At 45.5% G+C, this 17955-nt stretch overlaps 1 protein-coding gene across 4 annotated transcripts in view; it reads right to left on the minus strand.

Annotated features, from left to right (window-relative positions):
* Positions 1-65: 65 nt before the first annotated feature.
* LOC139568687 (E3 ubiquitin-protein ligase SMURF2-like) overlaps positions 66-17955 on the minus strand; it is a 66022-nt gene continuing 48132 nt past the window's right edge. For 2 of the 4 annotated variants that reach the window (XM_071390696.1, XM_071390694.1), the window contains exons 12-20: positions 13677-13890; positions 10137-10240; positions 9685-9799; positions 9133-9311; positions 7361-7498; positions 6316-6436; positions 5861-6062; positions 3129-3204; positions 66-2747 (exon numbers count right to left, since the gene is read on the minus strand). In XM_071390696.1, the coding sequence (XP_071246797.1) occupies positions 2648-2747; positions 3129-3204; positions 5861-6062; positions 6316-6436; positions 7361-7498; positions 9133-9311; positions 9685-9799; positions 10137-10240; positions 13677-13890 (1249 nt within the window). In that variant the 3' untranslated portion in view covers positions 66-2647. Of the gene's footprint in view, positions 2748-3128; positions 3205-5860; positions 6063-6315; positions 6437-7360; positions 7499-9132; positions 9312-9684; positions 9800-10136; positions 10241-13676; positions 13894-17955 lie in introns of all 4 variants that reach the window. The other 2 variants (XM_071390695.1, XM_071390693.1) reach the window with 1 other exon arrangement.

Genomic DNA, 17955 nt, shown 5'->3' on the forward strand with positions numbered 1-17955 from the left:
TTTGTATGAAATGTCTTACCAATTCCCTTCATTTTATGAGACCTAGGAAAGAAGAAACATAACACTTTATTCTATGAAACATTATGCTGTGAGTTCCAAACAGCATAGAGTTTATTGCTTGTTTTCTGCAAGGGTACAAGAGGTTTATAATTTCCGCTTTTATTTTTCTTATTTACAGTGTCAGTTGAAGCTCACAGAGCAGCTGATGTGAAAAAACTATGAACACACTGTAATAAATACAAAATAGACTGAAAAATGAGAAATAAAAACATGTTAAAATTTCAGACAAAAGTTTAGCAAAAAGAAAACTAATTTACACACAATACTTACATACACACAGAATAAAGGAAAGTGGGTTTTACACCATGTGAGAAATTGCACCGGTCGGCGACTAAATGTCGCAGGGCTCGGCTGGCAAAGCATGCTACAAGCAACAGTCCATATTGTCTGATCTATTATCTAGAAACAACTCCACCTCATCCAATACCATCTCATAAGACTGAGTGAAGGTCAATTCTGTTAGATGTAGATAGCAGGAAACAGTACTGTGTGTGTGCGTGCACTGGACATGAGCTCTGTGCATATCTACACGCGTATATATCTACATAAAAAATCAGTCCATTAACTATTTTGTAAATAGATGGAAGTTGCTGATTATAACGGCAACACAAGTCTGCGTGTGCAAAAAAAATCTAGTTTTTTTTAATGCATTTTATTCATTTTCTGTCTAATTAAAAGGTTGCTTGTGATCCACCACATGAACAATATCTTATACTGTACAAAAGCCCAATTTCAGGATACTTGATAATTGTCTATCTGAAGAGAATCTGCTTTACCTTTGATCACACTGGATTGGGTCTATTTTATATGTACGCAGGTGAATACAGTCCATGGTCATAGTCCACGTCCATTGCTATTAAACAGGCAGTATAAAAAAAAAACATTCAACAGAATTTTTCGCATGTCAACACACATTTTGCTCAGAAGGGACAAAATAGCAAATAAATATTGTTTAAAAAAAGTCCATTCATGCAAGGGTTGTGGTAGAGGCTCTATTAGGGTCATGTCTAGATGGGATACAGCATGTCAAAAGGTGATTTTTCTATGCATTTTAGCTAACCTTGACCTTTTTCTCATAACCTGCTAGGTTCATTTTCCTCAACCTTCTACGAAATGTCCATTTTGACAAAAGCTGTATCCCTTCTAGACAAAAAACCTCTAGCAGGGAGAACGCTCTCTGGGCCCAACCTCAGTCTCTTAGTGGCCAAAAGGTTAAAGGTTATGCACTCAGCTCGCATTCAAGGAGAAGGTCACGGGTTTGACCTGACAACGGCTTCCATAACCAGAAGATAATCTCCCCTTTCACAAGTCAGCCTCACAAAGAAAGATGACTTCACCTGAGAATACAGAGGTCTGTGATAACACCAACATGCTAGCATGTACATGAATAGAAAGAGGAACAAGCCATATACAAAATAGGTATGTTTTTGTACATATATATACACTCAAAATTACAGGTAGATATACTTTCTTATCTGTATATTTCCATTGAATGCAGTATGGTTGGAATAAAACGTGGTATATTCATTTGAACTTAATATGAAGAAAGCACGTACTTTGTCGCCATTCAGTTTGTAAAGTGCTCTAGAGTGGCAACGGGAAAAAACATCCTGCCATCTTAGGTTGGATGTCACTTTTGAAAACCCCGACATCGTCCTTGAATTGCCTTCAACTAGCCTGGTCCCTGGGACACAGTTCCACTCACCAGACAACGACCCACTTTGAGTGTTAGATAAGGAATTTCTATGGTGTGATTTAAAGGTACAGTGTGATATGATGATGTTTAGCGTTAAGTTCAACTCAGACTTTGTAGCTGGATGGGGTTAGGTGTTCAGGTTAGCATGTCTATTAGCTTTTGATGTCAAGAGGTGGCAGGAAGTTAGCTGTGTGAGACTGTATTGGTCATCAGTAAGACCTAGTTTCTGCTGGTTAACTCATGGTCAGGAAACCCAACCTCCCTGGCCCTAGTCATCTACTCAGCGTGGACCTTCATATTTCTCTCTCCCAGACCAAAGCCAACATAACTTCTCTAAAATACTCTCATTGCAGTCTGGACCTTGGTATTCGATCGCACCAGACGACCCACAACAACAACAACAAAAAAGTGCTTTCACGGAACGCACATACTAGGGACCAGAGTTTTCTTCGGTCAGGAAAAACTCCCGGTCCAACACAAAACTGGTTGTTCTGTGGATTTCACCATTAGAATTACATACAAGCTATTACAAGAAGAAAACTTAAAAAACGAAATAAAAGCTGGCATTCTCACAGGGATTCAAGGTAAGTAATCGTCACTCCTCTAGCAGCTGAAAAAGGAAGTGATATTTCTAAAAAAGAACGCAGTGAGAGAAGAGTTCCCGTGTGGTCTGCCTCTCAGTCTGTCCTTCTGCAGTCTGTCTCCATATTGTCCTGGGGAACTGGGCAGCAGAAAGGGGTGTGGTCACAATCCTCATGGGCGTGCCTGAATGTTGCAGGGTTCCCGTGGTGACAGCAGAGTCTATAGTCTTGCTGCGCTGACCGCACAAAATACACACACGCTGACACACACACACACACACACACACACACTTCCCCACTGATGTGTCACTCATTCCACCGCAAAGCCACACGTCTCCTCGATGGCTGTCAGCAGCTTGTCGTACAGCTTGTCATAGTGCTCGTAGGCGGGAACATCAATCCGGTTAAAGCTGGACAGAGAGGAAAGGGGGACAGAGAGGAAAGGGGTACAGAGGGGGAGAGAAAAGTACATTTTTAGTTTGAGTGGACAGTTTTGAAGCACCTTTATCTATCGATAAATGAATGACATTTTATTTTTAGTGTCAAATCGCCAGTTGGCAACCCAAACATTACAACAATTCTCTTTAAACTGTGTTACATACAAAACATTAAATATTGGATTTGGACATGCATTTAAAACCGGTAAAACCATATTAGTTGGGAGATTGGACACCCTTTTCATGACAGGTGATTGTAATTAAGAATATGTTGTTAAATGTATAGGGTAGCAGTCTTGTAGCAGTGTGTATCTGTGTGTCTAAGTAGAGCAGTGGTACTGTAACTGTACTCACCAGGTGTGGGCTTTGGGTAGATTGTTGGTGTTGGCATCGATCTGGTGGATGGTGAAGAGCCTGGGCCCCGCGGCACCTGGAGGGTCACACACACAGAGAGAGAGAAAAAGAGAGTCATCATAAATTCTCAGGCTGTCCATCATTATATTTCTCTACACACAGAAGTCAGACAGTTCGGGATAGTTGACCAGTTGAACTCAGTTTAGAACGTGAACAAACATGGCTGCTGTTTTAACACAAGACTGGGTGTATATTTTCATACAGAAAGACAGCTGGGTTGGCCTCAGATACAGACAGACAGACTGACAGAGACTCACAGGCAGGCACACACACACACAGAGACAGACAAACAGAGACTCTTACACACGGGCACGCACGGCTTGAACAGAAAGATCAACTCAAACACGCACACTCCGAAACACACACAGCTGCACTCTGAGGTCTTCTGTTCCCCCAGGGCTTCCTGTCTGTCTGAATTTAACCAAACCCACTGAGGTCGGCCACGACTCTGTCATGAAGACGGGGTCAACTCCGGCAGTCTGAGACTCGCACAGTGTTTTCCACTAGTGTTGGCTATATAGCCTTTTACAAACTCACTTTCAGCCAGGTACTTTTTCCACCTTAATTAATTAAGCAACTTACTTTTTTTACAAGTCAGAAAATATATTAAAAACATTCCAGCGATCTATTGATAGGACAAGCGCCTGTCAGTCACAAAGTGAGCGATGACAAGGAAGCCCTGCTCGTTTGATAATCTGCTGTCTGTCCCGCCTCCCGGTACCTGGGTGTGTGTGTGTTGTGGTTACAGTCAAATTTCTTTACACAGTGGGAGAGAGCCTGATGCGCTTTCATTGTCTACGAGTCAATTTGCACGTCCCGTATAAAATCTGGTAACGATGAGTCAAAATCCACAGCATATTGTTTCCTGGCACGTTCATATTTTTTCTTTTGCGTGTTTCATATGCAGCCACGAAGTGCAAGAGCACAGCCGTTCATCTGGCGCCCTAATTTGCATAACGGTAGGCTTTTAGGTCGATAATCTGCAGATAAATTATGAAAACAATCGATGAAGAATCCTATTCACTGTAGGTACAATTGTTAGGGTAGTGGAGCGATAGCCTCACTCTACACCAAAATATGATAAAAGAAAACAGATTGAATTGTTTTAAAAGCTAACGATACTTACAGTGCCTTCATAAAGTATTCACACCCCTTGACTTTTGACAGATTTTGTTGGGTTACAGCCTGCATTTAAAATGGATTAAAATGGATATTTTGTGTAACTAGCCTACACACAACACCCCATAACGTCAGAGGAATTTTTGACTAATTAATAAAAAAATTAAAGCTGAAATGTCTTGTGTCAATAAGTATTCAACCCCTTTGTTATGGCAAGTGTAAATAAGTTCAGGAGTAGAAATGTGCTTAAAAAGTCACATAATAAGTTACATGGACTCACTCTGTATAATAAAGAGAGTGATTAACATGATGTTTGAATGACTACCTCATCTCTGTACCCCACACATACAATTATCCGTAAGGTCCCTCAGTCGAGCAGGGAATTTCAAACACAGATTCAACCACAAAGACCAGGGAAGTTTTCCAATGCCTCGCAAAAGAAGGGCACCTATTGGTAGATGGTAGCACGGTGAAGTTATTAATTACACTTTGGATGGTGTATCAATAGACCCAGTCACTACAAAGACACAGGCGTCCTTCCTAACTCAGTTGCCGGAGAGGAAGGAAACCGCTCAGGGATTTCACCATGAGGCCAATGGTGACTTTAAAACAGTTACAGAGTTTAATGGCTGTGACAGGAGAAAACTGAGGATGGATCAACAACATTGTAGTTCCTCCACGATACTAACCTAAATGACAGAGTGAAAAGAAGGAAGCCTGTACAGAATAAAAATATTCCAAAACATGCATCCTGTTTGCAACGAGGCACTAAAGTAAAACTGCAACAAAAAAAAGTGGCAAAGAAATTAACTTTATGTCCTGATTACAAAGTGTTATGTTTGGGGCAAATCCAACATCTCGGAGTACCACTTCATATTTTCAAGCGTGGCTGCATCATGTATGCTTGTCATCAGCAAGAACTAGGGAGTCCTTGCCGACGCACTGGCAAGATGCTAGAGGAAAACCTGGTTGTCTGCTTTCCACCAGACATTGGGAGATGAATTCACCTGTCAGCAGGACAATAACCTAAAACACATGGCCAAATCTACACTGGAGTTGCTTACCAAGAAGGCAATGAATGTTGCTGAGTGACCTAGTTACAGTTTTGACTTAAAATCGGCTTTAAAATCTATGGCAAGACTTGAAAATGGCCGTCCAGCAATGATCAACTACCAACTTGATAGAGCCTGAATTTTAAAAATAATGTGCAAATATTGTACAATCCAGCTGTGCAAAGTTCTTAAAGATTTACCCAGAAAGACTCACTTCTGTAATTGCTGCCAAAGGTGCCTCTACAAAGTAGACTGCGTGAATACTTATGTAAATGAGCTATTTAATTTTCCATAACTTAGCAAACATTTCTAAAAACATATTTTCACTTATTCATTATGAGGTATTGTGTGTAGATGGGTGAGAAAATATATTTTAATACATTTTTGAATTCAGGCTGTAACAACAAAATGCGGAAGAAGTCAAGGGGCATGAATACTTTCTGAAGGTACTGTAAACACGGCACCCATTCTCCATCACCCCCCCACCCCCAACACTTTTACCTTGTAAAGCCTTGAATCCCTGCAGTGGGACTCTAGATGACCCGGTAACAAACTGCAGCAGTCTGGCCCTCCTCTCCTCGTCGTAGGACTCCACGGCCTTCCAGAACCACTTGACCACGTTGCTGTCCGTGGTGCAGTGCTTCAGACGTGTGTTGCTCTTCCAGTCTGCTATGTCGATCTTCCCCAGGCCACAAACTATCAACTGGGGTAGGGAGGAGAGGGGAGAACATAGCTGATTAGATGGTTTGAAGGGGTGTATATTCGTGGGAAAAAGTATGATAGCTGTCACCTTTCATTTCATTTAAAAAGTATATCCCAAGGTCTCAGATTCATCTTGGAACCCCCCCTATTCAGGATACCCACACAAAGATGTATGCTCTTGAGAAATGATGTCATGTTTCCAGTAAGTGAATCATTTCTTTCCTAAACCATGTTATATGCAACTGTCTACATACCTCTAGTTCCTTCTCGTCAAAGGACTTGAGCAGGTGCTGGGGGATGACCTCGTTGAAGCCCTTCTGCAGGGCCAGGAACTGAGCCTCGATGCCGTGGAGGAAACGCCAGTTCACATACAGCCTATAAAGAGAGAAGTCAACATAACATTGCAACATGTCAAACCCCCACAGCAGTTCAACCAAAACCAGGACTGGTAATCTTGGAAAGACAGAACCAAATTCAGATTTGGTTCTGGAGGGGAGGGTTGAGATTTGGCTCAGTGCGAGGGGCGTAGTCCTTTGAAACCATTGGCCATCTATGAGCCAATCGAATCCCTCCCCTTCTGAAATTTGAAAGACGCCCGGTAACAACCATCTCCGCTTAATCGTGATTCGTCCAAATCAGTGACGCAAAAACCAGCGCAACAGAGGAATAATTCCTCTTCACCCTCATATCCCTTATGTTCCAGATGGGGGTTACGGATGGGGGAGAGAAGCTGCTAACTGGCTGGCATGCAGCTGCTGTCTTGGTCGGAACAGGTCTCTCTTGAAAAATAGATTGTATCACAATGAGACCAACCTGTATACATAAAGGTTCAATCAAATCAAATAATAAATGAACCCCATTGGTTGTCAGAGGAACGATGTCACTCCATCACAAGGTATGTTTCAGGTGTATACTTGAGACGTGAGGGGTGATGGTTGCTGTGTGTGTATCGCGTCGGCTGTGTGTGTGTGTATCGCGTCGGCTGTGTGTGTGTGTGTGTATCGCGTCGGCTGTGTGTGTGTGTGTGTGTGTGTGTATCGCGTCGGCTGTGTGTGTGTGTGTGTGTGTGTGTGTGTATCGCGTTGGCTGTGTGTGTGTGTGTGTGTGTGTGTGTGTGTGTATCGCGTCGGCTGTGTGTATCAAATCAAATGTATTTATATAGCCCTTCTTACATCAGCTGATATCTCAAAGTGCTGTACAGAAACATGTCGGCTGTGTGTATCGTGTCGGCTGTGTGTATCGTGTCGGCTGTGTGTACGCGCGTGCTTGGGACCCAGGCGGCGGCCTCCTCCTCCGTACCTGACATACTCCTTCTTGGTGTCCTCGGAGACAGAGACAGTCTTGCCGTTGGGCTTCAGTTCGTGCTGGATGATCTCGCCGTAGGCATTGTGCTCCACACAGAACGTATGGTCCAGCACCCCCGTGATGTCATTGTCCCTGGAGGGGAGAAGACGGAAATGTTAGTCGTCGGACATGTTAGCCTGTCTTGTCAACAGAGGGCGCTAGTCTTGATGGGAGAGGAACTGGTTCATGGTGGTGTTTTAGTGGCATTTCATGGATACAAAACAACCAACATGTCAGCTCAAGGTTGTCAGCTCACGGCCACACGTGCAAACTCAAACATTACACATGCTATCCTGTGTGTATGAATATGTATGGCTGTGCTTGTACAGTATGTCTCCGGGGGTTCACGTAAGTTCAATTGTGTCTGTGTGCAAATGTCTGTATATGTATGCATCTGTGTGTGTGTGTGTGTGTGTGTGTGTGTGTGTGTGTGTGTGTAGATGTCTGCCTCAACGCTGTGTGTGTGTCCAGGTCTATACACTATATATGCAAAAGTATGAGGACACCCCTTCAAATTAGTGGATTCAGCTATTTCAGCCACATCCGTTGCTGACAGGTGTATAAAATGGAGCACACAGCCGTGCAATCTCCATAGGCCCACATTGGCAGTAGAATGGCCTTACTGAAGAGCTCAGTGACTTTCAACGTGGCACTGTCATAGGATGCCACATTTCCAACGGGTCAGTTTGTCAAATTTCTGCCCTGCTAGAGCTGCCCTGGTCAACTGTAAATGCTGTTATATGGAAGTTGAAACGTCTAGGAGCAACAAGCTCACAGAACGGGACCACCAAGTGCTGAAGCACACAGAGCGTAAAAACTGTCACTCACAACCGAGTTCCAAACTACCTCTGGAAGCAATGTCAGCACAAGAACTGTTCGCTGGGAGCTTCACGAAATGGGTTTCCACGGCCGAGCAGCCGCACACAAGCCTTAGATCACCATGCACAATGCCAAGAGTCGGCTGGAGTGGTGTAAAGCTCGCCACCATTGAACTCTGGAGCAGCCTTTATTGGGGCTATATGAATTCTAGTTAGTTTTGAAGCACATGCATTTGTTTATTATAAAAGCTAAAAAGTGATACGAATCCCAGTCATTCAAATGACAAAGTAATTTGTGGAATATTAGGTTTTCAGTGTAAAAAGCACCGTTTCCTACTGAGATGCATTACATTGAAAATTGTACACTGTCTTTAAGAATGTCACTGACGTTCTGGAGTGACAACATGCAAATCAGTCATTCATTCATTGCTATGATCGTTGATCTCCTGAAGAAGCTATCCCTTTTCCATTCTTTCTGTGCCGCCAAATGTTTGCATATACTGGTAAAGTTACCAGGTCGTTAGCTAGCTACGGTGTTAACAGCACGCAAGTCGTTTTAGAACGGCCCACGGTTTATGAATGTAAAATGCGTCCCGTCACTGGAGAAGCTTCCAGCTGCAGCGCCAACGCGCAATAGAAGGAAAAAACATTGCGCAGCTAATACGGGTTACAACTTTTGAACAGTTTGCGCTAGAGTCAAAAAACTGTATTTTCTCTAGGCCACTCGGAAACAGCGGTACAGTGAAGCCTAATCATTACAACAATTATTATCTGGCATTTTTTCCCCTAGGTGCACTGGTGCTCCCAGATTGAAATCTCCAAGTCGCACAGCAAAATATTTAGGAGCATATGCGACCAAAACGCATCACGGCCTGTACGTGTCTGCTTGCGTCGGTGTCTCCTACTCACAGGATCCAGACCAGGCTGTTGTGGAGGTCCGGGTCCACTGACTCCATGTCGTCCAGGGTGATGGGTTTCCCCAGCAGCTGTTTGTAGAAGGGCAGGGTGAAGCCCCCGTCTATGTAGTGGCCGTGGAACACCGCCATGCCCATGATACGGCCCACAAAGTGGAAGTAGGACAGGTGCTCCTGGAGGAAAAGAAGGGAGAGATGAGTTTTGAGGTTGGCCATCGATGCTTATTTGTGGTATTGACGTGTGCGAGTTTGGTCACTATTGGGTTGTAGAGAAAAGCGTGATATAAATGTAGCTTATCGTCATTATTATACCGAGGTCCCTCCCCTCTGACTTTCTCATCCAATGGGCTTGAGAAGGTGGTGAGAGGACACGAGGAATCAAGAAAATGTCATTGAGATTCTCCCCATGTCTACTCCTCCACCTCCTTCAGTCTACAAGAACCTCCCTCTCTTAGGAATTCAGTTTGTGGCTCGTTCTCCTTCCTCCTCTCTGTTATTATGTGTCTCTCTCTATGTATCCATTGATTCCTCTAGTTCTCCCTCTCACCGGGTTGACGGCGCTGTCTGGGTTGATCTGCAGGGTGTAGATGTCGTCTCTGGAGTACTGGAACAGGCCGTAGTAGGGGTTCAACATCTCATGGGACAGCAGGTAGAGCCACTCCCTGTACGACAGACAGACATCTTGTTAGTCACGTGACACCGCCATAATAAAAACACCATTATGTTGGGTTGCATGTTGGCCACATGCCCCCAAAAATATTCTGTTTGATGTATCAAGCTTTTTGAATGTGAATTTCCACAGAGGTTGTTTCTTTCTGGACTACAGCCCTATGAGCAAAAGATGTTGAAAAGACGTTAAATATTTTGAAAAGGCATCTTTTTGGTTGAAAAGACGTTGAAGACCATAGATTGACTGATTAAAACAATTTTGCTCACTGGGTTGACCTCATGGTATTATTAAACAGTGTTTCAGCCTGGAGGTGTGGATGACTGAAGTACCTGGCCACTCCTCCGTAATCCAGGCCCTCCTCTCCTCTGAACTTGACCATCAGTCTCTTCCACAGGTCCTTGGGACGCATCTTCATCACCTGGCGGTACGACTCCTGCAACACAACAAACGAGCGCATGGGTCTGTTAACCTTGGGTGTATTCACTAGGAACCAAACGGAACCAAACAGGGAGGAACCTACCCGAATTGGTCCAATAGAAATTCATTTTTGCCGCAAACCTTTTTGCCAGGATTTGCACTTAGGAATACACCCCTAATCTTAAAATGTGCCAACCTGCAGGCCATTCAACTTGACCCTCAATCATGCTGTTTCTGTTCTAAACAGCGCGTGTTGTTTTACGCAGCAGTAAGAGCAACAGTGGATTACAATGTTCCGGATCCGAATTCCACAAATGATCATGTCAAGTAAAGTCTGTTCTTTTTTTATATATATATCTTTTTTAAGTGGGGCAGAGAGTACAACAGTATGCGGTCGACAATTTACCATTGTCATAATACTCCCTCAGATTAGTCAATTCACCATCCAGAACGGTTTGACAGCGCTGTACACCTCTCCTCTTTCTCTCTCTCTCTCCTGGTAGACTAGGCCCTAGTGGTGCCTGGGAGAAACCAGCAGGAATGCACCAACACCATGACATATGTGCCTGGGAAAGAGAGTGAGTGCATGTGTGAGTGGGCTTTACGTGCACTAGCTCCGTTTACATTACGTAAGGGCTTTCTCTCGCTCCCCCCCCCCCCCCCCTCTCTCTCACTCCCTCTCCTCTATCAGGGTCCAGAGTAACTCAGGAGGGCTGCCATCAAAAACAAACTCCTGCCACCACAGCACAGAGCTGTGAGGAGTGTTGCAACTGTGAACGCAGCAAAGCACAGGAAGCAGGCTCGAGGAGAAGCAGGAGTGTGAAGCGAGGGTTATTAGTTAGGAAATTACAGTGCACTGGTCAGTGGCAAACAATGCCACCAGTCCCTGTTGAAATTGCAGGCAGGGCGCGCCACACACACACGGGTGCATGCTCGCTTTGCTTTCTTGCACATCGTGTCCCCGTGGCTGTTACGTCCCGAGGATGAAGTCATCTTTTTATTTCATTGCTCAAATTGTACCGGCGAAAGATGTCCGTCCCCAAAACTTGCCACTAGGTCCTTCCTCCCTCTCCCTCCCTCCCCCCCCCCCCCCCCACTTTTAACTGCTGAAATCATCCTGAAAGAATGCCTTGCCGTGGAAGAACAGATGATTGGAGGAGGTGAAAGAAAGAGGAAACTGGTGTTTGAAGGGGCCTTTTTCCTCTCTGGTTTTTACTGCGAATCGTAACGAATTTGGGGGTATTACTGCTCAGTTGTCGTAGGCCTTTTCTTGCAGACTGTAAATGGATGCAAAGCAACCTATAAATCGTATGGGTGTGCATGTTTGTAGACTTGAAACCAAGGGTGTTTAAGTGTGTTTTTATTGATTTATCCTTCCTTTCTTTTTTTTCTTCAGTATAAGCGCTTGTTTGGGTGTATGAGCATAAAGTGTACAGTCTTGGCCAAAAGTTTTGAGAATGACATAAATATTAATTTATAAAGTCTGCTGCCTCAGTGTCTTTAGATGGAATACTGAAGTATAACAAGCATTTCATAAGTGTCAAAGGCTTTTATTTACAATTACATAAAGTTGATGCAAAGAGTCAATATTTGCAGTGTTGACCCTTCTTTTTCAAGACCTCTGCAATCCGCCCTGGCATGCTGTCAATTAACTTCTGGGCCACATCCTGACTGATGGCAGCCCATTCTTGCATAATCAATGCTTGGAGTTTGTCAGAATTTGTGGTTTTTTTTTTGTCCACCCGCCTCTTGAGGATTGACCACAAGTTCTCAATGGGATTAAGGTCTGGGGAGTTTCCTGTCCATGGACCCAAAATATAGATGTTTTGTTCTCCGAGCCACTTAGTTATCACTTTTGCCTTATGACAACGTGCTCCATCATGCTGGAAAAGGCATTGTTCGTCACCAAACTGTTCCTGGATGGTTGGGAGAAGTTGCTCTCGGAGGATGTGTTGGTACCATTCTTTATTCATGGCTGTGTTCTTAGGCACAATTGTGAGTGAGCCCACTCCCTTGGCTGAGAAGCAACCCCACACATGAATGATCTCAGGATGCTTTACTGTTGGCATGACACAGGACTGATCGTAGCGCTCACCTAGTCTTCTCCGGACAAGCTTTTTTCCGGATGCCCCAAACAATCGGAAAGGGGATTCATCAGAGAAAATGACTTTACCCCAGTCCTCAGCAGTCCAATCCCTGTACCTTTTGCAGAATATCAGTCTGTCCCTGATGTTTTTCCTGGAGCGAAGTGGCTTCTTTGCTGCCCTTCTTGACACCAGGCCATCCTCCAAAAGTATTCGCCTCACTGTGCGTGCAGATGCACTCACACCTGCCTGCTGCTATTCCTGAGCAAGCTCTGTACTGGTGGTGCCCCGATCCCGCAGCTGAATCAACTTTAGAAGATGGTCCTGGTGCTTGCTGGACTTTCTTGGGCGCCCTGAAACCTTCACAACAATTGAACTGGTCTCCTTGAAGTTCTTGATGATCCGATAAATGGCTGATTTAGGTGCAATCTTACTGGCAGCAATATCCTTGCCTGTGAAGCCCTTTTTGTGCAAAGCAATGATGACGGCACATGTTTCCTTGCAGGTAACCATGATTGACAGAGGAAGAACAATGATTCCAAGCACCACCCTCCTTTTGAAGCTTCCAGTCTGTTATTCGAACTCAATCAGCATGACAAAGTGATCTCCAGCCTTGTCCTCGTCAACACTCACACCTGTGTCTACGAGAGAATCACTGACATGATGTCAGCTGGTCCTTTTGTGGCAGGGCTGAAATGCAGTGGAAATGTTTTTTGGAGGATTCAGTTCATTTGCATGGCAAAGAGGGACTTTGCAATTAATTGCAATTCATCTGATCACTATTAACATTCTGGAGTATATGCAAATTGCCATCATACAAACTGAGGCAGCAGACTTTGTGAAAATTAATATTTGTGTCATTCTCAAAACTTTTGGCCACGACTGTACTATTGCATGTGTCATTTTTACATGTATGCATTTGAGTGTGTAAACGGTGTACAAAACATTAAGAGCACCTGCTCTTTCCATGACAAAGTCTGCCCATAGTCTGATCCCTTATTGATGGCACTTGTTAATTCCACTTCAATCAGCGTAGGGGTGGAGTCAGGTTAAAGAAGGATTTTTAAGCCTTGTAGACATGGATTGTGTATGTTCGACACCTTCTAGTGTCCATGCCCGACTAATTGAGGCTGTTCTGAGGGCAAAAGCAGGGGGGAGGTGGGGGGGGTGCAACTCAATATTAGGAAGGTGTGTGCAGCCTACTTTAAAAAGTATGCTTGATTTGTGGCGGATGAGTGGGTTACGCCTCTCAATGTAAAGCACTACCTATCTACATGAAAATGCAATCCATTACGATCCAGTATAAAATGAAGCCGTCAATCACACACCTGGACAGGGTTTTTCACACAGGGTCCCCCCTCAGTTTACCTCAAAGATCTCCTCGCGGCAGACCTCGATGCGACAGTGTCCTGCCTGGGGCTGCTGATTGGACAGCTCCTGCCGGAGGATCTTGAGCTTCTGGACCAGGTCCCTCTTGTACTTGGGCACGGTGAGGCACTCGGCCTCCTCGGGGAGCTGGGCCGGGGACAACGCCGGGACCTGCGGGGGGGGCTGCTGCTCCTTCAACTGGTTCGACTGACGACTACTGGGGAGGGAGACGAGCAGAAATGCTCAATGTTAAACAGTACAAGATTGCAATATGAACTCAAACAAGACAATTGTAACACATGGAATGAAATGATTAACACCATCTTTCTCTCTCTATTGAGTACGGTTTTGGCAACAGTGGACTGTTCCTTTAAAATGGCAAGGCAGCTCGTTTTGAATTTGGATAGAGAGACAGAGCGAGGTGGTGTGGACTGTGGAGAATACGGGGTTAAACGTGTGTATGGGTGCTGAACCCCTTCAGGGAAACCTTGGGACTTCCGACAAGCCCTCTAAGCACTAACCTCTAACTGAAACTTCATAGAACCCCCCCCCCACCCACCCTCATCCTCCACTCTTTCTCCTCCCCAAATCTCAGAGTCAATCTCAGCTAGATCTTTGGCTAGACTGGAACTTCACTGGGCGTCAAGGTGGTATTACCACAGGGCCAAGAGAAAGAGAGAGAGAGAAAATAGAGGCACACAAAGGCAAGTGTTGTGAGGTGCTGGGTGCTGGCGCCTCTGGGCTCTCAGCTCGTTGTAGACAGAGGGAGTTGTGGTCTGTCTGTGCCTTCTGCCCTCCGCCACCACCTCCTCCTCCTCTCCTTCCCTCTCATTTCGGTGCTGGCAGACTAATTAAACACGCAGCCTTTGCTTTGTAAGACACCTCCGTTTCCTCTTTAAAGCCTCAAAGTGCCTTCAAAGTGAAACTGGCGCCTTTCGTCGGTGCCCTCTGCCACCCTGCCCCTGGCTAACCGCGGCTGGGGCCACAGCTGCCCTGGCTCTGTACCCACGTCAATCTATGCCCGTATGGGATGGTTACACGCCTGGGTGGGCCTCGTAAAAACACAATTCACCCCCCCCCCCAAAAAAGGGCCAGAGTTTCCAACAGGACGGTACAGAAGACAGAGGTCCTAATAAAAAGACCTACTGTCCAGTAGCAGTACAGTTGCAGCCAAACAAAGGTGGTTCACAGAGAGGAAGTTCTTTAACCCGGTGTCTGAGAGGGGAGGCCACAGGCAGAAGAGAACATAGCCACCCAAACTCTCACACACACACGTTCACCCTGTCACTCCCTCATTCTTCAGGGGTGGAAAAAAGAAAAAATGCGTGTTATATTTGGAGTTCTCCAAACTAAACGGGCCCAGTGTTCCGCCGGTCCGTATCCCTGTATAATCAAGTTAGCTGGTATTTATTTTATTGGCAGCGTCGAGGCCCTTCCATGTCAAAGTGAGGGTAAGGCTCGGCTCGCAGGGCTGAAAACCACTTTAGGAAGACACATACACGGGAAAAAGAGGCCCTTTAACAAAATGGAATGAGTTTCTCTTGGCTCGGGTTAGGAAGCCCTTGAACCATATAATAAAGCATAATTTGAGCGTTTTCGTTGAGGGCGCGCGGTGTAATTAAAACTACGTTTCAGGCATAGTTCGCCGTCTCGGGTTCCCGATTCGGAATGACCTCGGCATATTTCTAACTGTAAATATAGCAGTACAAGTGCGGCTCAGTCGAAAATCACTCTGGCGCGGAGACACACGAGGGGAAAGAGTCGAGGGTTCCTTTCTGTGACCAGCCTCGATGAAATACGACTATCCGGGTAGAAAGACAAACTTTCAAATTCAATCTAGGAGTATTATTGTTATTCCAAGGTAGAAGAACGAGGCGAGGCGAGAGCGAGCGTTGCCAGAACAGGATTCGCTGGACCGAAGCGGTCACAATCCTGAAGTTGGCACAGGTTTGGTACCCAAGGTCCCAGCGAATCAAAAGCTCCTTTATTGAGCTGGGCGTACTACCTCGCTATAACCTCCCTCTCCCTGGCCCTTTACACTTCGCCTGAACAGCGGGGAGAAGGCCCGCCAAGGGTCGTCCAAGCGGCGCTGTCGTGCTGACTACTACCCACAAAGGAGTGTGTGTTTGTGGCGCTGGAGCTCAACCCTTAAATCACCAATCATCTACCCAGGCTCCGGAAAGGAGGGGAGATGTTCCCATTGGCAGTGGATGGCCAAGTTCTCCCTAAGGGCAGACAAGGGAAGTATTGCACTATATAGGGAATAGGATGTCAGCCAATCACTACCCTAGCACCACAAAAGGTAGCTTTCACAAGCCTGGGGCTGCCTCCCTGTCTCACTCACACAGAGCCCCGATAGACACTGACAATAACACTCTGCTTACAGACAGGATGTTTACAGTATTTAGGCTACATAAAATGTGTCTATACGTCACAAAGACACAAACAAAACATGACACAGACTAAAAATACATAAAGACCCATCCAAAGGCCTTGACAACACTCTGTTTACAGACACGACGTTTACAGAATCTAAGCGACAAAAAGGTGTTTATATGGCACACACCGCGATAACTTCAAATACATAAAGATCGCATCATAAAGACATTTTATTAATTCGCTCACCTTCATTTCACCAGGTAAGTGCGACGCCCCATTGCACACCAAATATAAAACGACTCGCTTGATAAATACAACGCAGACAGTGACGTAATGCTGCAGAAATAGATATGTGCACGTTTGGTCAGGAACATACATGTGAGAGACAGACGAACAGTGTGGCTGAGTGCAGACCACAGCAACGTGGATGTGTGAGACATGTCTAGCAGTCTGAAGGTCTTCTCCAGTCTGAGGCTGAACCAGCAACCAGTCAGTCAAATATAAACCGGTCGGTGCTGCGTTGACAAAACAGCAGGTAAATGCCACTCCACCCGATTATAGAAATAGCTTTTATTGTTTCTCTATTCTGTCGCTTATTTGTCTATCCCGCCGACCACCAAACCACTAGCAGTGGGCTGGTCTCATCTCAGTCTCCTTAATTATCTGATTACAATTAATTCATCTCTCCATCTTTCTACTCTTCTCCGTTACTCTTCTTCATTTTTTCATCCGTTACTCTTTCATTTACTTCCTCTCCCTTTCCTCCACATCCAATCACACCCTACCTCTCTCACAAATCGCATCTCAATCTACCCATTACTATTCTACTCCTCTCCTCCTCTCGCTCTCTCTCTCCACTACAGGATCCCTTCATTTCCTGGCCACTAGTCTAGGCAGGGTGGAGAGCACAGGAGCGAAAGAAAGAGGAGAGACGAGATGGAGAGAGAGAAGAGAGCGAAGGTGAGAGAGCGCGAAAGTGAGAGAGAGAGAGAGAGAGAGAGAGCGAGAGAGGTGAGAGGAGAGAAAGAGAGAAAAAGGAGAGCGAGAGAGAAGGAGAAGAAGAGCGAGAAGAGAGGAACCTCATTGCAGAACAGTAGTCTGCACTTTGGCGCATAACTCTCACATTCCTCTCCTTCCACATCCTCCTTTCTCTCTCTCATTCTCTAAATCTCTCCCTCGCTCTGGTATACAACTATGCATTCAACTCCTTCCCTCCCAACTTATTTTCAACCCTGTAAAGTGTGACAACTCAGCGATAGTGACAACTTCCTATGTTAAACACCAATAAGTGGTCAGGCTACCTTTGCCTTACATGGAATCAAACAAGAACTCGAAACCTCAATCAAAAACCAAAGCACCACTAACTAGGGGCTCCGTACCGTTCAGTTTTTCTAGGGGGGGGGGGGGGTTCACACACACTGCAACACAGCATACTGTCACCACACTGTCTCTAACAGCGAGGTAACGCTTGTCGTGAGGCCATCATCATGTCCTCTCTGACAAACTTAAATGGAACTTAAAAGGAATCCCGGCGAAAAACATTTATCAAGCGTGTTGTGGGCCACGGAGGTTGTTGGGTGAAATATTCTGAAATCCCGGGGCTGATCGAAGACAGATGTGCTGCTGATGGCAGGCCAAGCCTGGCTGCAGCACCGCTAGGCTAGCAAGCTAATATGTTTTCCAGCAGCTTAGCGCAGAGCGTTCTGGGATGGGCCAGTAGGGGAGCCCTCAATATTTGGAGGGGGTGACACACACACAGTGATGACCCTCCCACTCTGTCTGCCAAATTCTTTCTCGTTTTCCTTCATAGGATGTTGGTGGGCGGAGCCGGGAGGGTCGTCAGCGAAATGGGACACACCTGTGCCCGGGTGTGTCCCGGGATAAATACACCTCTTCCCCC

The sequence above is a fragment of the Salvelinus alpinus genome, chromosome 2 (genome assembly GCF_045679555.1).
Source record: "Salvelinus alpinus chromosome 2, SLU_Salpinus.1, whole genome shotgun sequence".
Lineage (NCBI taxonomy): Eukaryota > Metazoa > Chordata > Actinopteri > Salmoniformes > Salmonidae > Salvelinus > Salvelinus alpinus.